The 25,660-nt window shown below is 45.9% G+C and overlaps 3 protein-coding genes across 3 annotated transcripts in view; 2 read left to right on the top strand and 1 right to left on the bottom strand.

Moving 5' to 3' along the window:
* The window catches only part of LOC144483022 (uncharacterized), a 1,062,789-nt gene that overhangs the window by 880,474 nt on the left and 156,655 nt on the right, over window positions 1–25,660 (top strand). The gene's annotated exons all lie outside the window — the stretch shown is intronic.
* The window catches only part of LOC144483007 (uncharacterized), a 72,898-nt gene that overhangs the window by 28,171 nt on the left and 19,067 nt on the right, over window positions 1–25,660 (top strand). The window contains 1 exon segment of the mRNA XM_078201832.1: window positions 8,521–9,543. Within this exon segment, the coding sequence (XP_078057958.1) occupies window positions 8,521–9,543 (1,023 nt within the window).
* On the bottom strand, window positions 17,090–21,925 carry LOC144482964 (uncharacterized). The gene is made up of 5 exons (XM_078201796.1): window positions 21,898–21,925; window positions 21,325–21,805; window positions 17,817–18,440; window positions 17,283–17,417; window positions 17,090–17,171 (listed from the first exon to the last, which is right to left on the bottom strand). Exons 1-5 carry the CDS (start codon window positions 21,923–21,925, stop codon window positions 17,090–17,092), a joined length of 1,350 nt encoding a protein of 449 aa, XP_078057922.1.

The following is a 25,660-nucleotide window of genomic DNA, read 5'->3' as shown; positions in this document are numbered from 1 at the left end:
GGGCCGTGCAGCCCCACTGACTCTGTTGTTACCACAATGGGCACACGTGCTCTGCTCACCAATGAAACACCACAATGACCATTAACATCGGCCTGTTCCTTGGAAAAACTCCATTTTATTTGTGCCACAACAGCAGCGGAATTACCTCCTGCACAGGCACAAAGGTATCATCAGTCACAGAAAATAATTGCAGCTGGTGTCTCAAACCTCATTTTACCATTTGCTCCCTGACATTCTCAATTCAATTTTGAAATGCAAACTGAAATCTGGCAAAGTGGGGTAAATTAAACACATTTTAATGGTCATTTTCAGAATGACTATTTCCGAGAATTAATTCCCAAGTCAGGAAATTAAAATTCTCATCAGCAATGTCGGCGGCACAGTGGTTAGCACTGCTGCCTCACAGCTCCAGGGACCTGGGTTTGATTCCCAACTTGGGTCGCTGTCCGTGTGGAGTCTGCCCATTCTCCCCATGTCAGCGTGGGTTTTCTCCAGATGCTCCGGTTTCCTCCCATTGTCCAAAGATATGCCAGTTACGTGCATTGGCTATGCTAAATTGCCCCTTCGTGTCCCGGGATGAGTAGGTTAGAGGGATTAGCAGGTTACATATGTGGGGTTATGGGAATAGGGCCTAGGTGGGATTGTTGTCGGTGCAGACTCGATGGGCCGAACAACCTCCTTCAGCACTGTCGGGATATGAAATACATTGGGAGAATTGCTATTTTAATGGGTATTTTCACAAATGCTATAAAATGATTTTTCAACACAAATTAATATTTTCTTCAACAGATGATTAATAAATAAAAAGTATTTAATAAAACAACCACCCAGTGTGGGGTTCAGGATTCTAACTCAGGGTTTCTGAGCTCCAGGAACCACTAACTGAACCAACCGAGAATTGTCTCCACTAAACTTCCCCAACTCCCTCCCGGGAAAAAGCTGCAAACTCGGGAGCTGCAGCTTTTTACTGGGGGTGTTGGGGCCTCCAGCGGGTGTTTGTGAATCCTCCCCGCCCACCTCCCAGGGTTTCTTTCCTTCCCAGAGATCAGAGTCCTCATTGATTTGAGGCCAAAGTGTAACCTCTTATTTATTGTCCCCCTCCCCCATCCTCTGATGTGAACCATCCTCCAGTGGCTGAGCCAGGATGGGGCCGTTAACCTGGGCCTGTTCCCGGGAGGGAGGGAGAAGCCCCGCAGCTGCAAACCAGGGAGCTGACAATGATTCTGAAGGGTTTGCGGATCCACAAAGTGTTTCCAAATCCTCCCAGCCACCGCCGAACGCTGACTCCGCTTCTCCGGGACAAACAAGCGCCAAGGACAGCAATGACACTGCGCATGCTCCACATCACAATAAGAAGTTTAACAACACCAGGTTAAAGTCCAACAGGTTTATTTGGTAGCAAAAGCCACACAAGCTTTCGAGGCTCTAAGCCCCTTCTTCAGGTGAGTGGGAATTCTGTTCACAAACAGAATTTATAAAGACACAGACTCAATTTACATGAATAATGGTTGGAATGCGAATACTTACAACTAATCCAGTCTTTAAGAAACAAAACAATGGGAGTGGAGAGAGCATCAAGACAGGCTAAAAAGATGTGTATTGTCTCCAGACAAGACAGCCAGTGAAACTCTGCAGGTCCACGCAACTGTGGGAGTTACAAATATTGCGTCCACAGTTGCGTGGACCTGCAGAGTTTCACTGGCTGTCTTGTCTGGAGACAATACACATCTTTTTAGCCTGTCTTGATGCTCTCTCCACTCCCATTGTTTTGTTTCTTAAAGACTGGATTAGTTGTAAGTATTCGCATTCCAACCATTATTCATGTAAATTGAGTCTGTGTCTTTATAAATTCTGTTTGTGAACAGAATTCCCACTCACCTGAAGAAGGGGCTTAGAGCCTCGAAAGCTTGTGTGGCTTTTGCTACCAAATAAACCTGTTGGACTTTAACCTGGTGTTGTTAAACTTCTTACTGTGTTTACCCCAGTCCAACGCCGGCATCTCCACATCATGACCACATCACAATGCCCGGGGACTGATTGACGGCAGCTCCGGACCAATAGGAAGAGGGGGCGGGTCTGGAGGACCGAGCTGGAGCGGCTGGTCCTCCAACCAATCGGAGTGAAGGAGGGGCGGGACCTGAAGCATTCGCAGTGCGGGTAATGGCGACGGACGGACGGTTTTAAAGAACAAAGAACAAAGAACAGTACAGCACAGGAAACAGGCCCTTCGGCCCTCCAAGCCTGTGCCGCTCCTTGGTCCAACTAGACCAATCGTTTGTATCCCTCCATTCCCAGGCTGCTCATGTGACTATCCAGGTAAGTCTTAAACGATGTCAGCGTGCCTGCCTCCACCACCCTACTTGGCAGCGCATTCCAGGCCCCCACCACCCTCTGTGTAAAAAACGTCCCTCTGATGTCTGAGTTATACTTCGCCCCTCTCAGCTTGAGCCCGTGACCCCTCGTGATCGTCACCTCCGACCTGGGAAAAAGCTTCCCACTGTTCACCCTATCTATACCCTTCATAATCTTGTATACCTCTATTAGATCTCCCCTCATTCTCCGTCTTTCCAAGGAGAACAACCCCAGTCTACCCAATCTCTCCTCATAGCTAAGACCCTCCATACCAGGCAACATCCTGGTAAACCTTCTCTGCACTCTCTCCAATGCCTCCACGTCCTTCTGGTAGTGCGGCGACCAGAACTGGCCTAACCAGCGTTCTATACAGCTGCATCATCAGACTCCAGCTTTTATACTCTATACCCCGTCCTATAAAGGCAAGCATACCATATGTCTTCTTCACCACCTTCTCCACCTGTGTTGCCACCTTCAAGGATTTGTGGACTTGCACACCTAGGTCCCTCTGTGTTTCTATACTCCTGATGACTCTGCCATTTATTGCATAACTCCTCCCTACATTATTTCTTCCAAAATGCATCACTTCGCATTTATCCGGATTAAATTCCATCTGCCACCTCTCCGCCCAATTTTCCAGCCTATCTATATCCTGCTGTATTGCCCGACAATGCTCTTCGCTATCCGCAATTCCAGCCATCTTTGTGTCATCCGCAAACTTGCTGATTACACCAGTTACACCTTCTTCCAAATCATTTATATATATATCACAAATAGCAGAGGTCCCAGTACAGAGCCCTGCGGAACACCACTGGTCACAGACCTCCAGCCGGAAAAAGACCCTTCGACCACTACCCTCTGTCTCCTATGGCCAAGCCAGTTCTCCACCCATCGAGCCACTTCTCCTTGTATCCCATGAGCCTTAACCTTCTTAACCAACCTGCCATGTGGGACTTTGTCAAATGCCTTACTGAAATCCATATAGACGACATCCACGGCCCTTCCTTCATCAACCGTTTTTGTCACTTCCTTAAAAAACTTTTAATTTGGAAGCGAGATCAATCCGAGGTAGAGGGCGGCATGCGGGGAATGATAAATGTGGCGGGTGGGTGAAGAGACTTTGTAAGCATGTTGTTCAAACCCAATCCCCGGAAATGAACTTCCCGGTTCCCCCCCTTTGTACCAAATGGAGCGGCAGCTTGTAGTGTTAGACCCGGGCTGACTGCCGCCATTGAGGCTGCATGTGGGAGGCCGGCAGGGATTGTGATCGGAGAGTGAAGCCCTGACGTCACAATGGAATGGGTGGGAGTGTGAGGTCACAATGGAATGGGTGAGAGTGTGATGTCACAATGGAATGGGTGAGAGTGTGACGTCACAATGGAATGGGTGAGAGTGTGATGTCACAATGGAATGGGTGAGGGTTCCAGATGAGCTGAGACTGGGCTGGAGTCGGACGATGGCACTGACATGTGGCCCGGTGGCACAGTGGTTAGTGCAGCTGCCTAACAGCGCCAGGGACCCGGGTTCAATTCCAGCCTCGGGTCGCTGTCTGTGCAGAGTTTCTACATTCTCCCCGTGTCTGTGTGGGTTTCCTCCGGGTGTTCCGGTTTCCTTCCACAGTCCAAAGATGTGCCGGTTAGACGGATTGGCCATGATAAATTGCCACTTGGTATCAGGGGGATTAACAGGTAAATATGTGGATAGGGCCTGGATGGGATTGTTGTCGGTGCAGGCTCGATGGGCTGAATGGCCTCCTTCTACAATGTATTTTATGATTCATTACTGTTCATTAATTAATTACTTTGAATGAAGGTGGTCTTGATGATGATGTGGACGTGGCTGGAAGCTCATATTGGGATGAACTATTTCACCCTGGTTGTGAACAGCCTAGTTCAGCCTCAGACAGTAAGTAATCTCACAACTCCAGGTTAAAATCCAACAGGTTAATTTGGTGGCATAAGCCACAGGATTTTGGAGCGCTGCTCTTCATCAGGTGAGTGGGAGTTCTATTCACAAACAGGGCACAGAGACACAAACTCAATTTACAAAATAATGGTTGGAATGTGAGTCTTTACAGGTAATCAAGTCTTAAAGGTACAGACAATGTGAGTGGAGAGAGGGTGAAGCACAGGTTAAAGAGATGTGTATTGTCTCCAGCCAGGACAGTTCGTGAGATTTTGCAAGCCCAGGCAAGTTGTGGGGGTTACAGATAGTGTGACATGAACCCAAGATCCCGGTTGAGGCCGTCCTCATGTGTGATTGACAGATCCATGCTCACTGCTTCTTGCCCTGGATGCAGAGAGCTGAAAATTTCCATGCAGGCTGCCAGACAAATAAATAAGAACATAAGAACATAAGAAATAGGAGCAGGAGTAGGCCATCTAGCCCCTCGAGCCTGCCCGGCATTCAATAAGATCATGGCTGATCTGACGTGGATCAGTACCACTTACCCGCCTGATCCCCATAACCCTTAATTCCCTTACCGATCAGGAATCCATCCATCCGCGCTTTAAACATATTCAGCGAGGTAGCCTCCACCACCTCAGTGGGCAGAGAATTCCAGAGATTCACCACCCTCTGGGAGAAGAAGTTCCTCCTCAACTCTGTCTTAAACCGACCCCCCTTTATTTTGAGGCTGTGTCCTCTAGTTTTAACTTCCTTACTAAGTGGAAAGAATCTCTCCGCCTCCACCCTATCCAGCCCCCGCATTATCTTATAAGTCTCCATAAGATCCCCCCTCATCCTTCTAAACTCCAACGAGTACAAACCCAATCTCCTCAGCCTCTCCTCATAATCCAAACCCCTCATCTCCGGTATCAACCTGGTGAACCTCCTCTGCACTCCCTCCAATGCCAATATATCCTTCCTCATATAAGGGGACCAATACTGCACACAGTATTCCAGCTGCGGCCTCACCAATGCCCTGTACAGGTGCATCAAGACATCCCTGCTTTTATATTCTATCCCCTTCGCAATATAGGCCAACATCCCATTTGCCTTCTTGATCACCTGTTGTACCTGCAGACTGGGCTTTTGCGTCTCATGCACAAGGACCCCCAGGTCCCTTTGCACGGTAGCATGTTTTAATTTGTTTCCATTGAGATAGTAATCCCATTTGTTATTATTTCCTCAAGTGTATAAACTCGCATTTCTCAACATTATACTCCATTTGCCATATCCTCGCCCACTCACTCAGCCTGTCCAAATCTCTCTGCAGATCTTCTCCGTCCTCCACACGATTCACTTTTCCACTTATCTTTGTGTCGTCTGCAAACTTCGTTACCCTACACTCCGTCCCCTCCTCCAGATCATCTATATAAATGGTAAACAGTTGCGGCCCGAGTACCGATCCCTGCGGCACGCCACTAGTTACCTTCCTCCAACCGGAAAAACACCCATTTATTCCGACTCTTTGCTTCCTGTCGGATAGCCAGTCCCCAATCCACTTTAACACACTACCCCCAACTCCGTGTGCCCTAATCTTCTTCAGCAGCCTTTTATGGGGCACCTTATCAAACGCCTTTTGGAAATCCAAAAACACCGCATCCACCGGTTCTCCTCCATCAACCGCCCTAGTCACATCTTCATAAAAATCCAACATGTTCGTCAAGCACGACTTTCCCCTCATGAATCCATGCTGCGTCTGATTGATCGAACCATTTCTATCCAGATGCCCTGCTATCTCCTCTTTAATAATGGATTCCAGCATTTTCCCTACTACAGACGTTAAGCTGACCGGCCTATAGTTACCCGCCTTTTGTCTCCTTCCTTTTTTAAACAGCGGCGTAACATTAGCCGTTTTCCAATCAACCGGCACTACCCCAGAATGCAACGAGTTTTGATAAATAATCACTAACGCATCCACTATTACCTCTGACATTTCTTTCAATACCCTGGGATGCTTTCCATCCGGACCCGGGGACTTGTCCACCTTCAGTCCCATTAGTCTACCCAGCACTGCCTCTCTGGTAACATTAATTGTATTAAGTATTTCTCCTGCTGCCAACCCTCTATCGTTAATATTTGGCAAACTATTTGTGTCCTCCACCGTGAAGACCGACACAAAAAACTTATTTAAAGACTCAGCCATATCCTCATTTCCCACTATTAACTCCCCCCTCTCGTCCTCCAAGGGTCCAACATTCACTCTAGCCACTCTATTCCTTTTTATATATTTATAAAAACTTTTACTATCATTTTTTATATTAATTGCTAGCCTAGCTTCATAGTCTATCCTTCCTTTCTTTATCACTTTCTTAGTTTCTCTTTGTTGTTTCTTAAATTTTTCCCAATCACTTGTTTCTCCACTATTTTTGGCCACTCTGTACGCAGCTGTTTTTATTTTAATACTCTCCTTTATTTCCTTCGTTATCCACGGCTGGTTCTCCCTTTTCTTACAATCCTTGTTTTTTGCTGGAATATATTTTTGCTGAGAACTGAAAAGGATCTCCTTAAAAATCCTCCACTGTTCTCAGCTATCCTACCTGCCAGCCTGCTCTCCCAGTCTACCTTAGCCAATTCATCCCTCATCCTATCATATTTCCCTCTGTTCAAACAGAGGACACTGGTTTGGGACCAAACTTTCTCCTCTTCCATCTGAATCAGAAATTCGACCATATTGTGGTCACTAGACCCAAGAAGGTCCTTCACAATAAGATCCTTAATTCTACCTACCTCGTTACACAATACCAGATCCAAAATAGCTCGTTCCCTCGTCGGTTCCGTAACATGCTGTTCAAGGAAACTATCCCGACAGCATTCTAAGAACTCTTCCTCCATTCCACCCTTACCGACTTGAGTCTGCCAGTCAATGTGCATGTTGAAGTCCCCCATGATTATTGCCGTTCCGTTTTTACACGCATCCCTTATCTGCTTGTTTATAGCCCTCCCTACCTCAACATTATTATTTGGGGGCCAATATACCACACCTACTAGTGTCTTTCTCCCTCTACTATTCCTCATCTCTACCCATAATGATTCCACGTTTTGTTCCTCAGAGCCTATGTCATCCCTCAGTACTACCCTGATATTATCTCTTATTAATAGCGCGACCCCACCACCTTTTCCTTCCTGTCTATTCTTCCTAAACGCCTGATACCCCTGGATATTCATCTCCCAGTCCTGGTCACCTTTCAGCCACGTTTCTGTAATGGCCACTAGATCGTACCCACTTGTGCTGATTTGCACCATCAACTCATTTACCTTGTTCCGAATGCTTCGTGCATTCAGGCAAAGTGTCCTTATTCCAGCTTTTATCTGGACCCGCTTTGATGAGTCTACATTACTGGAGTAAAAATGTGTGGAATATACAGACCGAATTCACTTCATTCCCTTCAGTTGCTGCAAGTCCCCAATTTCCCCCAGAATGAGAAAAGAAATGGAAAGGGGGGAACATTGATTTCCTCCCAGATGTTGTCCAGAGGAGGAAGTTTCAATCTGGAGCTCATTGGACAACTTCCGCATTGTGACGTCACAATGGAGCCTGCCTGAATCAGCGAATAGGAATCTCTCTTCCTACATCAAGGGCTGATGTTTCTTGTCTAGATGACCCTTTGTCAAAGCTCTGAAACATCTGTTCTTTTCTCTCCATACAGATGCTGCCAGACCTGCTGAGAATGGGGAGACAGTGTGTGGGATGGAGATTTACAGCTTTTGGGGAATGAGAGAGGCAAGAATGTTCCATAGAAATTGTCTGTTCTGAATTTCTATGCTGTACTGACACTGATGACTTTTGTAAACTCGTTTTACAGGATATTGAAAGAGGAATCACAGGTCGAAATCTCAAACGTCATGTCTAGACGTGACAGAGTCATATTCCTTGGGACCTCAATATCATCGGACTTTGAATCCAGAAGGAGAAATGATTGTCCGGTCTGTCGATTTGAAATGTCAGTGTGAGTGAAAAAGCATCAACACACTGCCACACTTGAGTGAGTGTGTTCCAATGCACTGACTAAAAAGCTTTAACCAGTTACACAGTTTGAATAAATATCACACTATTCACAGCGGGGAGAGACTGTAATCTTGTTCTGAGTGTGGGCGAAGTTTCAACTAATTGTCCAGTCAAGAGAGAGGTAAGGACACCTGCACCATGGAGAAACCATGGAAATGTGTGGACTGTGGGAAGGGATACAGAACCCCATCAGAGCTGGAAGCTCATCGACGCAGCCACACTGGGGAGAGACCATTCACCTGCTCTCAATGTGGGAAGGGATTCACTCGATTATCCCTCCTGCAGAGACACCAGCAAGTTCACACTGGAGAGAGGCCATTTTCCTGCTCTCAATGTGAGAAGGGATTCAGTCAGTTATCCGACCTGCAGAGACACCAGCGAGTTCACACTGGGGAGAGGCCGTTCACCTGCTCTCAGTGTGGGAAGGGATTCACTCAATTATCCACCCTGCGGACACATGAACGAGTTCACACTGGGGAGAGGCCATTCACCTGCTCTCAGTGTGGGAAGGGATTCATTCTGTTATCCAGCCTGCGGATACACCAGCGAGTTCACACTGGGGAGAAACCATTCACCTGCTCTCAGTGTGGGAAGGGATTCATTCAGTTATCCCGCTTGCAGAAACACCAGCAAGTTCACACAGGAGAGAGGCTGTTCACCTGCTCTCAGTGTGGGAAGGGATTCACTCGGTCATCCCTCCTGCAGAGACACCAGCGAGTTCACAGTGGGGAGAGGCCATTCAACTGTTCTCAGTGTGGGAAGGGATTCACTCAGTCATCCATCCTGCGGACACACCAGCGAGTTCACACTGGGGAGAGATCGTTCACCTGCTCTCAGTGTGGGAAGGGATTCACTCAGTCAGCCGACCTGCAGAGACACCAGCGAGTTCACACAGGGGAGAGGCCGTTCACCTGCTCTCAGTGTGGGAAGGGATTCATTCTGTTATCCAGCCTGCGAATACACCAGCGAGTTCACACTGGGGAGAAACCATTCATCTGTTCTCAGTGTGGGAAGGGATTCACTAACTCATCTGATCTGCGGACACACCAGCGAGTTCACACAGGGGAGAGGCCGTTCACCTGCTCCCAGTGTGGGAAGGGATTCACTCAGTCATCCCACCTGCAGAGACACCAGCGAGTTCACACTGGGGAGAGACCATTCGACTGTTCTCAGTGTGGGAAGGGATTCACTCAGTCATCCAACTTGCAGACACACCAGCGAGTTCACACTGGGGAGAGGCCGTTCACCTACTCTCAGTGTGGGAAGGGATTCAGAGTTTCATCCCACCTGCTGAGACACCAACAAGTTCACGAGTGATGACAGGGGTTGGATTCTGCTGTTATTGTTTCTGCTCTCAATTACACCCAGGACTGCATTTTGTTCATTCTCACAGTTGGTCAATGGGGAGGGTCGGAGGGTTTCTTTCTGCTGGACTGGCCGGTCTCATGACTTTGCCTCCAGTGGGCTGATGCTCTTTGAGTCTTGTTGCGAATACCTGGTTTTTAGATTTCACAAGGATCACAGAGTGACAGGATGTTAGGAAGTTATAGAGGTTTACAACATGGAAACAGGCCCTTCGGCCCAACTTGTCCATTCCGCTCAGTTTTTACCACTAAGCAAGTCCCAATTGCCCGTATTTTGCCCATATCCCTCTATACCCATCTTACCCATGTAACTGTCTAAATGCGTTTTAAAAGACAGAATTGCACCCACCTCTACCACTGCCTCTGGCAACTTGTTCCAGACACTCACCACCATCTGAGTGAAAAATTGCCCCTCTGGACCCTTTTGTATCTCTCCCCTCTCACTTTAAACCTAAAACTAAGAACAAGAAATGTATCGATAAAATGATTAGAGAATAGAGCCAACGTTTTGAGTCTGAATGATGCTTCATGAGAGCTGTTATGAAGGGTCATCCAGGATTGAAACTTTGGCTCCATTCTTCACAGGTGCTGTCAGACCCGCTGAGATTTTCCAGCATTTTGTGTTTTTGTTTCAGATTCCAGTATCTGCAGTATTTTACTCTTCTGATGAAATGATTAGTTCTGATTGGAATCCCCATGACCCTCCTTCAAAACAGAGGGAGTGGTGGCAGAAGGAGAAAAATGATAAGGATGATAAAGTCTGGGTTCTGATTCTCCGAGCCCATGAAGAATTAACAAAATGAGTGAACCAGTTTATAAAGAACAGAAGTTACCCATCCCTAACAAAAACTGATCAAATTAAAATAATTAGGTTGAGGAAGAGAACAAAAGAATTCATAGATAAAGTTTAAAATCAACTTTGTTTTGTTGTTAGAGAAGTTTTTAAAAATTATGTAAAGTGATGTAACTGTGTGCCAAGTTTCTTCTCTCACTCCCCACCCCTTTAGGTTCTGTAGAAAAGTTAACCCTTTCAGCAGACAGTTGATTTAGTCATGGAGTTATAGAGGTTTCCAGCTTGGAAACGGGCCCTTCAGCCCAACTTGTCCATGCTGCCCCTTTTTTAACCCCTGTGCTCATCCCAATTGTCCACGTTTGGTCCATATCCCTCGACACCCATCTTACCCATGTAACTCTAAACGCTTTTTAAAAGACAAAATTGTACCTGCCTCTACTACTACCTCTGGCAGCTTTTTCCAGACACTCACCACCCTCTGTGTGAAACAAGTGCCCCTCTGGACCCTTCAGTATCTCTCCCCTCTCACCTTAAACCTATGCCCTCTAGTTTTAGACTCCCCTACCTTTGGGAAAAGATATTGACTATCTAGCTGATCTGTGCCCCTCATTATTTTATAGACCTCTATAAGATCACCCCTAAGCCTCTTACATTCCAGGGAAAAAAGTCCCAGTCTATCCAGCCTCTCTTTATAACTCAAACCATCAAGTCCCGGTAGCATCCTAATAAATCTTTTCTGCAGTCTTTCTAGTTTAATAATATCCTTTCTATAATAGGGTGACCAGAACTGTACACAGTATTCCAAGTGTGGCCTTACCAATGTCTTGTAAAACTTCAACAAGACGTCCCAACTCCTGTATTCAATGTTCTGACCAACATGCAGAATGCCTTCTTCACCACTCTGTCCACCTGCAGCTCCATTTTCAAGGAGCTATGTACCTGTACCCCTAGATCTCTGTTCTGTAACTCTCCCCAACACCCTACCATTAACTGAGTAAGTCCTGCCCTGGTTCGATCGCCCAAAATGTATTACCTCGCATTTATCTAAATTAAACTCCATCTGCCATTCGTCAGCCCACTGTTCCAATTGATCAAGATCGCACTACAATCCTAGATAGCCTTCTCCACTGTCCATGATGCCACCAACTTTGGTGTCATCTGAAAACTTACTACCCATGCCTCCTACATTCTCATCCAAATCATTAATATAAATGACAAATAACAGTGGACCCAGCACTGATCCTTGAGGCACACCGCTGGTCACAGGCTCCAGTTTGAAAAACAACCTTCTACAACCACCCTCTGTCTTCTGTCATCAAGCCAATTTTGTATCCATTTGGCTAACTCACCCTGGATTTCATTAGATTTAACCTTAAGCAACAACCTACCTTGCGGTACCTTGTCAAAGGCCTTGCTAAAGTCCACGTAGACAGCATCACCTGTACTGCCCTCATCTACCTTCTTGGTTACCCCTTCAAAAAACTCAATCAAATTTGTGAGACATGATTTTCCACTCACAAAGCCATGCTGACCGTCCCTAATCAGTCCTTGTGTCTCCAAATGCCTGTAGATCCTGTCTCTCAAATACCTTCTGACAACTTACAGATGTGAATCACACCGCCCTTTAGTTCCCAGGCTTTTCCCTGCAGCCCTTTTTAAACAAAGGCTCCACATTTGCCACCCTCCAATCTTTAGGCACCTCACCCGTGACTATCGATGATTCAAATATCTCTGCTCGGAGACCCGCAATTTCCCCCCTAGCCTCCCACAGTGTTCTGGGATACACTTCATCAGGTCCCGGGGATTTATCTACCTTGATGCGCTTTATGACTTCCAGCACCTCCTTCTCTGTTATAAGTACACTTCTCAAGACATCACTTTATTTCCCCAAGTTCCCTAACATCCATGCTTTTCTCAACAATAAATAATGATGAAAAATATTCATTTATGATCTCATCATCTCTTGTGGATCCGCACATAGATGACCTTGTTGATCCTTAAGAGGCCCTACTCTCTACCTAGTTACTCTTTGGCACTTTATGTATTTATAGAACCTCTTTGGATTCTCCTTTGCCTTATCTGCCAAAACAATCTCGTGTCCCCTTTTTGTCCTCCTGATTTCTCTCTTAATTCTACTCCTACACCCTCTATACTCTTCAAGGGATCCACTTGATCCCAGCTGCCTATGCATGTCATGTGCCTCCTTCTTCTTGACCAGGGCCTCAATATCTCGAGTCATCCAGGGTTCCCGACTTCTACCAGCCTTGCCCATCACTCTAAGAGCAATGTGCTTACCCTGAACCCTGGTTAAAACACTTTTGAAAGCCTCCCACTTACCAGACGTCCCTTTGCCTTCCCACAGACTCTCCCAGTTAACTGTCGAAAGTTCCTGCCTGATACCATCAACATTGGCCTTGCCCTAATTTAGAATTTTAACTTTTGGACCTGACCAATCATTTTCCATAGGTATCTTAAAACTAATGGAATTATGGTCACTGGTCCCAAAGTGATCCCTCATTCACACTTCTATCACCTGCCCTTCCTTATTTCCCAAGAGGAGGTGAAGTTTTGCCCCTCTCTAGTCGGGCCATCCACATACTGAATGCGAAATTCCTCCTGAATACACTCAACAAATTTCTCCCCATCCAAGCCTCTAATACTATGGCTGTCCCAGTCAATGTTGGGAAAGTTAAAATCCCCGACTATTACCACCCTATTTTTCTTGGAACTATCTGTAATCTCCTTACATATTTGCTCCTCAATTTTCCACCGACTATTTGGGGGCCTATAGTACAACCCTATCAAAGTGATTTCCCCCTTCTTATTTCTCAGTTCACCCCTTTTGACTCAGTAGGCGAACCCTCGGATATATCCCCTCTCAGTACTGCCGTGATGTTTTCCTGAATCAAAAGTGCAACTCCCCCTCCTTTCTTTCCTCCTGTTCTATCTTTCCTATGGCATCTTGTTTTTAACTTGTTTTTAAATCACCCAGAAACTCGTGTCTATTTTAGTTTATAATTGTGGATTTATTGGAGCCAGTTAAATGTGGAAATTTTAAGCGTAGCCTGGAGGAATTTGGAATAACTGAGAATTTTATATTGTTGTCACCTCAACCCCAGGTCAAGAACAAAGAGTTTGCAGCTGGTAACGTGTTTGGGATTTTAAATCAACAAAGATGTTGCCGATAAAATCAGGCCTTGGAAGTTGGCTGAAAAAGGGTTAAGTTACAATGAAGGATCTTGCATCTTATTTTAATCAAGGAGTTGTGAGCTTGTAGTGCTCTGTCGCTTTAAGAAGCTACAGCTGCGCGAGAGAATGCTGAGGATTCATTGTTTGAAATTTACGAGCTGTGAGAATCTGTGTGTTTTGTTTGTTTTATGTGGATGTTTGTAGATGTGTTTTATTATTGTTTTGGGCAACATTTGTTAAGGTTTATCTTTCTGGGGAATTAACCTTACCTTGAGTCTTTAATTAAAGGCATTTTTGGGAGTTTAAAACAGGATCACAAGAACGCTTAAGTAATTAATTTTGGTTATTGTTGTTGTAAAGCACATGCTAAGTTTCTCTGTTTGTGTATGGACGATATTTGTGGGTTGAACGCTTTAAGCTTTGAGGTTTTCTGTCTGTGATTTAAATCAAACAGATTTTTAAAAAGGAAGTGTAATTAATAAAGCTTTTTTTTCAAAAGTTATGAACTTGGAGCCATATTTACTGGACAGAGACAGGATTCCAGGATATTTCACTAAACATGCGGGAATTTTAATCCGGATACAATTCACTCATGAGAATGAGAGTTTTAATTTGTAATGGTTATTTAAAATTTGGGACATGTGAATAGATTCTGACCAATCCTGTGTTGGATTGATCTTGGATTAAACTTCCTGTCAGGTCCAAAGACACAATTAACACAATGAAAAGGAAAATTCTGGAATTGGATACTGAAGAAAAGAGTTTAAAAGGAGAGATTATTAAATAGAAATGATTCCCAGACCGTGTGGTCGTTAGGTTGGAACAAAGGAAGAGTGCTGACATCCATTTGAAAACTTTTAATCCACCCCTTTTCAAACTCAGTCTACGTACAAAGAAAACCCCAAGGATGGTAGATAAGGGGTTCTGGAAAACATCATGATGGGGGCACCTATCTGTTCACGAGATGATCACAAAGCCCCATGATGTCCAAATACTAATTTCATTGGACCTTTCTGTAATGTGTGTAATCTATAACCATTCTGATTGGATTATGTCCAGCCGGGATGGGTTGAGTAACTGGATAAGAATTGATGATATTCTTTGTTGGGTGGAGTTACACATGGTCAGTCCCTGTGGCTTCTCCCCACTGGCGTAACTCAATAAACTGTTTGTTGATTGAATCAGGTTTAAGTGTTGAATGATTCTTCTGAGTTCATTCCCCCCAACACACTGGGTACATTACCACTTCATCCTCGGGAGTGGCCTAATAGGCCGTGGTCCAGACTACATGTGGCCCTTGGGGGGCCTTTCATGAATCACGTGTTTGCTTGTTGTAGATGCGCATTCAAAATGCTTGGAAGCACAGATCATGAGTAATATTACAGGGCAATTAGGACTAGTTTAGTGGTAAAAACTGGGCGGCATGGACAAGTTGGGCCGAAGGGCCTGTTTCCATGCTGTAAACCTCTATGACTCTAACTACCTTTTTTGTGGCCTGAAGTTCCCACAATTGGAAAGCAGCCAGATTAGTTAAATAGACAGCATTAATTGTGAGACAGTTAAATAATAAATGATTCATTAATATATATGTTATAAAGGCTGGAAATGTAAATTTGAACACAAGTTTATAACTTTTAGAATTATAAACACATTAAGAATGGTTAAAATGCTGTGGGAATTATCAGATGTTCCCTTCTCATGCTGACAGAATAAAGAAAGATGAAAGGACTTGTTAACCTTGACTGGAGGGAATGAATCGGCTCCTGTTCAAGATGTCTCAACATTGAATGACTGATGTGAACCAATTATTGGTTGACACTCAGGCTACCCCAAGCTAAGAGATATCGTTTGAGAGAAAGAATTGTCTTAAAATTAAGACAATGTGCGCAATTAGCTAAAAACCAAACCAATGTCATTATTGACAAGTTATAGACCAATTGGCTCATTCCCAACAATTAGCTGAGGATGGCTTTCTACATTTTGAAAGTATAAAAAGGGGGATTCGAGAAACCAATTTGGTAGAAGTTTTTAAAAGTTAACTTTGTTTATATAGTTTGTTTATTAGTGTCACACATAGACTTACATTAACATTGCAATGAAGTTACTCTGAAAATTCCCCTGGCGCCTGTTCGGGTAAACTGAGGGAGAATTTAGCATGGCCAATGTACCCAACCAGCACGTCTTTTCGACTGTGGGAGGAAACTGGAGCACCCAGAGGAAACCTGCACTTTACTGTTCAAAAATCTATCTATCCTTGCCTTAAAAACATTCAATGAGGTAGCCTCAACTGCTTCACTGGGCAGGGAATTCCACAGATTCACAACCCTTTCTGTGAAGAAGTTCCTCCTCAACTCAGTCCTAAATCTGCTTCCCTTATTTTGAGGCTGTGTCTCCTAGTTGTAGGTTAGGGGGATGAGCAGGGTAAATACTTGGGGTTATGGGACAGGTCTGGATAGGATTGCCCTGTGTGTCAGGGGGAATATATGAGGTTACAAGGATAAGGCCTGTGTGGGATTGTTATCAGTGCAGACTTGATGGGCCAAATGGCCCCCTTCTGCACTGAAAGGATTCTATGATTTCAGAGAATTGTGAAATTGGAGATTACTGAGTTAGAGAGGGATAAGGTCATGGAGGAATTTGAAAATAAGGATGTGAATTTTAAAATTGAAACATGACTTGACTTAAAGCCGATGTAGGCTTTATGGATGAATAGGATTTGGATGAATAGGATTTGGATGAATAGGATTTGGATGAATAGGATTTGGTGTGAGAAAGCAGACGGGCGGCAGAGTTTTGGAATATCTCACATTTCTATGTGGGGAGTGGGGTGAATGTGAGAGGCTGCTCAGAAATATATTGGAATCATCAAGACTAAAGGTAACAGATGGAGTGGTGTGGAGACTGTGGACATTTTGTAGATTGAAATATTTGGTATTAGTGATGGGATGGATATGTGGTCAGAAACTCATCCTGTTGTTAAATCTGACACCAAGGCCCGAATTTTTCATCCATTGGGCACACTCACACGGGAGTGCCTGGAAACGGGTGTAATCAGCCCTGGAAATCGGCCCCGGAAAGTGATCTCATGCTGGCTGGCTGATTAACGGGCAGTCAGTGTGAAACGTGCACTGGGAAAGGCTCAGTGCTGCCGGGGAGGGAGGGAAGGGGACGGGAAGGGAGGGAAGGGGACGGGCACTGAGGAAAGCGAGGGTGCTGTTGGCATTTCCAATACGCTCCCTCAGGGGGACAGCTGCTGCGGAGCCTGTCTTACAGCTACAGCCCTGTAAAAAATAAACTGCGATGGAGCTCCTCACAGTGGGGGTGAGGATGGAGGAGATGGGGAGAGGGAGAGAACCCTTCAAAAGGAATTGACTTCTGTTAGCAGTATATAAAAGACGCAACACACTGTGTTTAACACAAAGCTGATTTATTTGACTCTTATCCAGAATATTTACACCTATAACCGGCCTGGTGTTTATTAATATCAGCAGGACTAGACTCCAGTGAATGATATTCAGTCCTGCAGGTGATTAACAGCAAACCCAATCATTGTCATTACTTGTGAACTCGCTGGTGTCTCAGCAGATGGGATGACTGAGTGAATCCCCTCCCACACACAGAGCAGGAGAACGGTTTCTCCCCGGTGTGAACACGCCAGTGTTTCAGCAGACTGGATGAATCACTGAATCCCTTCCCACACTCCGAGCAGCTGAGCGGCCTCTCCCCAGTGTGAATACTCTGGTGTACAGTGAGCTGAGATGATTTCCTGAACCCAGTCCCACAACGAGAGCATCTGAACGGTCTCTCGTCAGTGTGAATACGTTGATGGGTCACCAGCTACCGTGGGCGGCACGGTAGCACAGTGGTTAGCACTGCTGCTTCACAGCTCCAGGGTCCTGGGTTCAATTCCCGGCTCGGGTCACTGTCTGTGTGGAGTTTGCACATTCTCCTCGTGTCTGCGTGGGTTTCCTCCGGGTGCTCCGGTTTCCTCCCACAGTCCAAAGATGTGCGGGTTAGGTTGATTGGCCAGGTTAAAAAAAAAATTGCCCCTTAGAGTCCTGAGATGTGTAGGTTAGAGGGATTAGCGGGTAAATATGTGGGGCTAGGGCCTGGGTGGGACTGTGGTCGGTGCAGACTCGATGGGCCGAATGGCCTCCTTCTGCACTGTAGGGTTTCTATGATTTCTTCTAGTTCCCCAGAACTTTTAAAGCACTTCCCACAATCCAGGCATTTAAATGGTCTCTCGTCAGAATGAACCCGTTGATGGGATGTTAGTTCCATAGAACTTTTAAAGCACTTCTCACAGTTCAGGCATTTAAAGGGTCTCTCATCAGTGTGAACTTGCTGATGTTTCAGTAGGTGAGATGACTGAGTGAATCCCTTCCCACACACAGGGCAGGTAAATGGTTTCTCCCCAGTGTGGATTCGCTGGTGTTTCAGCAGATCAGATAACTGAATGAATCCATTCCCACAATCGGAGCAGGTAAATGGTCTCTCTCCAGTGTGAATTCGCTGATGTGTCATCAGGTTGGCTGACTGAGTGAATCCCTTCCCACACTGAGGGCAGGTGAATGGTCTCTCCCCAGTGTGACTGCGTCGATGAGTTTCCAGGTCAGATGGATAACTAAACGCTTTCCCACAATCCCCACATTTCCACAGCTTCTCCCCAGTGTGACTGTGCTTGTGTCTCGACAGGCCAGATGATCGACTGAAGCCTTGTCCACACACACAACACGTGTATGGTTTCTCCGCACTGTGAACAGTGCTTTTTCCTTCCATGTTTAATATTCAATGATATTCAGGTTACGATAAATGATACACCTCTGTCAGCTCCTGGTGTGATGTTTGGTTTCAGTTTCCTGACTGTAAATCCTCCTCTTCTAAAACCCTGTGAAATTGATTTAAAACAAAAAAACAGGAGTGAGAGAGAACCCACAAAAACACAAAGGCAGCTTGTGAAATTGAGCTGAATGAATCTGGTCATTTGTCTGATACTAATGAACAGTGCTGGATTATCATAAAAACCCAACTGATTCACTAATGTCCATCAGGGAAAGGAACCTACCACCCAGTCTGGGTCTGTACAGACTCAGGCCTCTACTTAAGGAGAGTACAAGACAGTGGGAGAGAATGGGGAGTAATGCAAGAGGTGAGGTTGTGGGGGGATGGGGGAGGCGCTGGTGATGGCAGGAGGAGAGGGATTTTACACATCTATAACTCAGCTGGAGCTTTGACAGAATCTCCCAAACCCTCAACTTCCACCACCTGGAAGGACCAGGATCACAAGTGTGAATGAACACCTCGAAATTCACCTTCAAGTCTCACACACTTGGGGATTTTCACAGTAACTTCATCGCAGTGTTAATATAAACCTACTTGTGACATGATAAACTTTTTAAAAAAACTTTAAACACACTGTCCTGACTTGTCTGCCATCCAGTTCTGGATGAACAGATATTTTATATATTGGGAAGACTGAAGCCACTGGTTTCAGTCTTTGCTACAAACTTCACTCCCCAGCCACCGACTCCATCTCTCTCCCTGATAATTGTCCGAGGCTGAACATGATTGTTCACAACCATGGTGACATGTTTCACCTCAGGAATTAGGAGTCGGCCATTCGGTCCATCAGGTCTTTCGCCTCTGTCAATGTTTCAAGTCTGGATGACCCTTCTCCAAACAGTCATTCAGACTCGAAACGTTGGCTCTGTTCTCTCTCCAAAGATGCTGTCAGACATGCTGAGATTTTCCAGCACTTTGTTTTTTGTTAAACATTCACTTGATTGCAGTTTGCTGTGGGTAAATCCTCCCCTTCTAACCCATGTAAAATAAGTTTCCAAAACCCATCACTCTCAGTCCAGGATAGAAATTCACAACATTGTGTCTGCCTGCTTTCCGGCTCAGGATTACTAAGCTGGGACACATTTCCATTGGAAGCAGATGAGAAAATGTTCACTAGGCTGACTCCTGTGATGAGGGGGTTTGGCTTCTGAGGAAAGGTGGAACAGGTTGGGCCTTGACCCATTGGAATTCAGAAGAATGATAGGTGATCTTGGTGAAGCATATTAGATCCTGGGGGAGCTTGACCAGGTAGATTCTGAGAGGATGTTTCCCCTCATGGGGTAATATCGAATTATGGAACAGTTAAAAAATAAGAGGTCTCTCAGTTTACACCATGAGGAGAAACGTATTCTCTATGAAGATCATTAGTCTTTGGAAATCCCTTCTCCAGTAAGTAGGAGGCTTGGTCATTGAATACATTTAAGGCTGTGTTAAGTTCATAAGATATTGGAGCAGAATTAGGGCATTTGGCCCATCGAGTCCGCTCCGCCATTCGACCATGGCTGATATGCTCCTCATTCCCATTTTCCTGCCTTCTCCCCATAACCAGTTAAAAATCTGTCTAACTCCTCCTTAAACGTACTCACTGTCCCAGCATCCACCACACTTCGGGGTAGCGAATTCCAGGTTCACAACCCTTTGGGAGAAGTAGTTTCTCCTCAACTCTGTTTTAAATTTGCTGCCCCTTATCCTAAAGACTATGAGCTCTCATCCTAGAATGCCCCACAAGAGGAAGCATCCACTCCACGTCTACTTTATCCATACCTTTTATCATCTTGTGTACCTCAATTTGATCTCCCCTCATTCTTCTAAATTCCAGAGAGTATCGGCCTATCTCTCTTCATACGACAAACCCGACATCTCTGGAATCAATCTAGTGAACCTCCTCTGAACTGCCTCCAATGCCACGACATCTTTCCTCAAATAAAGGGACCAAAACTATGCACAATACTCCAGGTGCGGCCTCACCAATGCCTTGTATAGTTCCTCACATTTATATTCTAATCCTTTAGCTATAAATGCCAACATTCCATTCACTTTCTTTACAATCTGCTGTACCTGCATGCTGGTTTCCTGTGACTGGTGAATGAGGACACCCAGATCCTTCTGCACTGGAGCACCCCAAAGTCTCTCCCCATTTAGATAATAAATCGCCTTCCCAACACTCCAGCCCAGGCAACATGCTGGTGACTCTCCTCTGCACACTTTCTAGTACAATCACATCCTTCCTATAGTGTTCCTCAGTATTACGTTCTGTCTGATTCTGTCAGTTGATGTTTCTGAGATTCACCTTGGGACACTCTCCTACATTAAAGGTCTGATATAAATGAAAGTTAGTTTTAAATCACATTGTAACAGATTGGGGAAGTCAGGATTAAAACAATATCTGGGTAAATGGAGTTTGGTCACAGATCAGCCGTGACCCCAGTCAATAAGAGAACAGGCTCGAGGGGGATAAATGATTTCCTCCTGTTCCCAATAAACTTGGGCTCAAACACCAGCTGATGAATGGAAAGTGATGGGTGAACTGGGGAGAAGACACTTCACCAGGAACCAGCGATGGAGCAGAGTTAAAGAGTAGGACAGTCCTGTGGAGAGACTACTCAGGAAATGGAATAGGTTGTTCGGCCCTTCAAGTCTGCTCTGTTATTCAATTAGACCCTGGTTGATCCATTAGTCTATCTGAACTTGAACAAGTACCTGAATTGTTAACTCAAGCTGGTTACAGCAGTTATTAACAGCAGCAGAAACACACCATAGCTATCAGAATGAACATGGGTCAGTGCAGGATGTGATTACCTGTTCAATAACTGGGGAATCTGCCTCCAGACTTGTGAACTCGCTGGTGTCTCATTAGGTTTTGTGACTGAGTGAATCTGTTCCCACATATGGAGCAGGTGAACGGCCTCTCCCCGGTGTGAACTCGCTGGTGTATCAGGAGATCAGATGAGTTAGTGAATCCCTTCCCACACACGGAGCAGGTGAAAGGCCTCTCCCCAGTGTGAGCACGCTTGTGTTTCAGCAGGCGAGATGAACTGCTGAATCCCTTCATACACACAGAGCAGGTGAATGGCCGCTCCCCAGTGTGAAGTCGCTGGTGAGTGCGAAGGTTGAACATTCGACTAAAACTCTTTCCACACATGGTGCAGATGAACAGACTCTTCCCAGTGTGGCTGCGCTGATGAGCTTCCAGCTGGGATGGAGAACTGAATTCCTTCCCACAGTCCCCACATTTCCATGGGTTCTCTATGGTGTAGATGTCCTCGTGTCTCTCCAGCTTGGATGATTTAATGTGTGTATGTTTCAAATATCCTGTCAAAGGAGTTTAGAAACATCATCACTGTTAGTACGGGATTGAAATTCAGAACAGACATTTCTACTTTCTGTGGAACATAGTTTCTCACTTGATCCTGTAAAGCAGTAAATCCTCATCCTGAACACTTTCCCTCCTCCCTGTCCTGCAACCAACTCCCACATTGACCATCTCATATTTCAATGATTGTCCCGTGTTTGAGTCCAGTGTGCCAGGCTGCATGGTGTATGGGCGCTGTTTCACCCATAAGATGGATCTGTGCAGCACCCTCTTCCAACTGTTCTGGCTGCCAACCAGCCCCTGTCCACCCACACAGTTCCAGCAGCACCGCGCACAATACTGCTCACCTGCTCCGACAGACTCATGAAGGATGTCCTTTCATTTTCTCTGAGAGAGTTGGTCAGCCTGGCAAACCCAGTGTGAAATATCTTCACAAACCTTTTCTCCCACCCTCTATTCTGGCTGGGTTCAGTTCTCTTTTGTACAGAGTGAAAATAAAATCAAACAATTATTTTCTCTCCTGGTCACTGCAGGGAGCTGCAGCTTTTTACTGGGGGTGTTGGGGCCTCCAGCGGGTGTTTGTGAATCCTCCCCGCCCACCTCCCAGGGTTTCCTTCCTTCCCAGAGATCAGAGTCCTCATTGATTTGAGGCCAAAGTGTAACCTCTTATTTATTGTCCCCCTCCCCCATCCTCTGATGTGAACCATCCTCCAGTGGCTGAGCCAGGATGGGGCCGTTAACCTGGGCCTGTTCCCGGGAGGGAGGGAGGGAGAAGCCCCGCAGCTGCAAACCAGGGAGCTGACAATGATTCTGAAGGGTTTGCGGATCCACAAAGTGTTTCCAAATCCTCCCAGCCACCGCCTAACGCTGACTCCGCTTCTCCGGGACAAACAAGCGCCAAGGACAGCAATGACACTGCGCATGCTCCACATCACAATGCCTGGGCACTGATTGACGGCAGCTCCGGGCCAATAGGAAGAGGGGGTGGGGCTGGAGGACCGACCGGGAGCGGCTGGTCCACCAACCAATCGGAGTGAATGAGGGGCGGGATCTGAAGCATGCGCAGTGCGGGTAATGGCGATAGACGGATGGTTTTAAGTCGGAACCAAGATCAATACCAGGTAGAGGGCGGCGCGCGGGGAGCGATGAACATGGCGGGTGGGTGAAGAGCTTTCTAAACATGTTCAAAGGCAAACCCCGGAAATGAACTTCCCGGTTCCCCCCCGTTTGTGCCAAATGGAGCCGCAACTTGTTGTGTTGGGTTTGGGCTGCCTGCCGCCATTGAGGCTGAGTGTGGGAGGCCGGCAGGGAGTGAAGTCCTAACGTCACAATAGAATTAATGACAGTTATGCGTCACAATGGTGGGAAGCTTTTTCCCAGGTCGGAGGTGACGATCACGAGGGGTCACGGGCTCAAGCTGAGAGGGGCGAAGTATAACTCAGATATCAGAGGGACGTTTTTTACACAAGGGTGGTGGGGGCCTGGAATGCGCTGCAAAGTCGGGTGGTGGAGGCAGGCACGCTGACATCGTTTAAGACTTACCTGGATTGTCACATGGGCAGCCTGGGAATGGAGGGATACAAACGATTGGTCTAGTTGGACCAAGGGGCGGCACAGGCTTGGAGGGCCGAAGGGCCTGTTTCCTGTGCTGTACTGTTCTTTGTTCTTTGTTCAATGGAGAGTGAGTGTGACGTCACAATAGAATGGATGAGGGTTCCAGATAAGCTGAGACTGGGGCGGAGTCATAGAACATAGAACATTACAGCGCAGTACAGGCCCTTCGTCCCTCGATGTTGCGCCGACCAGTGGTACCAATCTAAAGCCCCTCTAATCTACACTATTCCAATATTATCCATATGTTTATCCAATAACCACTTGAACGCTCTCAACGTTGACGAGTCCACCACTGCTGCAGGCAGGGCATTCCACACCCTTACTACTCTCTGAGTAAAGAACCTACCTCTAACATCTGTCCTGTATCTCTCACCCCTCAATTTAAAACTATGTCCCCTCGTGCTAGCCAACACCATCTGAGGAAAAAGGCTCTCACTATCCACCCTATCTAATCCTCTGATCATCTTGTATGCCTCTATTAAGTCACCTCTTAACCTTCTTCTCTCTAACGAAAACAACCTCAAGCCCCTCAGCCTTTCCTCATACGATTTTCCCACCATACCAGGCAACATCCTGGTAAATCTCCTCTGCACCCTTTCCAACACTTCCACATCTTTCCTATAATACGGCGACCAGAACTGTACGCAATACTCCAAATGCGGCCGCACCAGAGTTTTGTACAGTTGCAGCATGACCTCCTGGCTCCGAAACTCAATCCCTCTACCAATAAAAGCTGACAGACCGTATGCCTTCTTAACAACCCTATCAACCTGGGTGCCAACTTTCAGGGATCTATGCACATGGACACCCAGATCCCTCTGTTCATCCACACTACCAAGTATCTTACCATTAGCCCAGTACTCTGTATTCCTGTTACTCCTTCCAAAGTGAATCACCTCACACTTTTCCGCATTAAACTCCAGAGCCCAGCTCTGCAGCGTATCTATGTCCCTCTGTAACCTGCCACTGAGTCGGGCGATGTCACTGAGGTGGAAGTAGGCGGTCTTGATGATGATGTGGATATGTGGCTGGAACCTCATCTTAAAATGAACTGTTTCACCAGGATTGTGAACAGCCTGGTTCAGCCTCAGACAGTTCCCAGGAAGAGGGATAGAGTTGCTGGTGAGGGAGTGGAGTTTGTAGTGGGGACTGAAGACAATGGGTTCAGACTTCCCAGTATTGATTTGGAAAATAATTATCTTAGTCCTGGACGTCAGACAAGTCAGGATGGTGTGTGAGTTGGAGGGGAACTTGGAGGTGATGGTGTTCACGTCTACCTGCTATCTTAGTCCTTCTTAATGATGGAGGTTGAGGGTTTGGGAGATTCTGTCAAAGTTCTCATTGAGTTGTTGATGTATAAAATCCCTCTCCTTCACCCCTGACCTCTCCTACTTCTCTCTGTCTCCTCCCACAGTGCCCAGAGTCTTGTGTAGACCCAGCCTGGATGACAAGTTTCTTTTCGTGAAGGACATTAGTGAATCAGTTGGAACAAAAACAGAAAATGCTGGAGAAACTCAGCAGGTCTGACAGTGTCTGTGGAGAGAGAATAGAGCCAATGTTTTGAGTCTGGATGACACTTGTCGACAATGGGTCTTCCAGACTCAGAACGTTGGCCCCATTCTCTCTCTACAGATGCTGTCAGACCTGCTGAGTTTCTCCAGCATTTTCTGTTTTTGTTTCAGATTCCAGCATCCGCAGTATTTTGCTTTGATCTTAGTGAATCAGTTGGGTTTTTCATGACAATCCAACAGCTTTCATGGTCACTTTTCCCTAGTGCTGGCCCCAGATTCATTCAGCTCAATTTCACAACCATTGTATTTTTGTGGGTTCCCTGACTCTCTTCTTTCTGTTTTAATCAATTTCACAGGGTTTTAGAAGATGAGGATTCAAACAATATATCAGAACCTGATGGAATCGGCCAATTTATTGTAACCTGAATATCATTGTATTTTGAACATGGAAAAAATAGCACCGTTCACAGTGGAGAGAAACTATACATATATGTTCTCTGTGTGGACAAGACTTCAACCAATCATCTGGCCTTTCGGAGCACAATTGCAGTCACAACAGGGAGATGGCATGGAAATGTAGAGACTGTGGGAAGGAATTCGATTACCCATCCCTGCTGGAAACTCATCGACGCAGTCACACTGGGGAGAGGCCATTCACCTGCTCCCAGTGTGGGAAGGGTTTTGCTCACCCATCCACCCTAGTAAAACACCAGTGAATTCACACTGGGG

Source organism: Mustelus asterias, unplaced genomic scaffold (genome assembly GCF_964213995.1).
Source record: "Mustelus asterias unplaced genomic scaffold, sMusAst1.hap1.1 HAP1_SCAFFOLD_44, whole genome shotgun sequence".
Taxonomy (NCBI): domain Eukaryota; kingdom Metazoa; phylum Chordata; class Chondrichthyes; order Carcharhiniformes; family Triakidae; genus Mustelus; species Mustelus asterias.
This window is presented reverse-complemented; position numbering and strand designations above follow the sequence as displayed.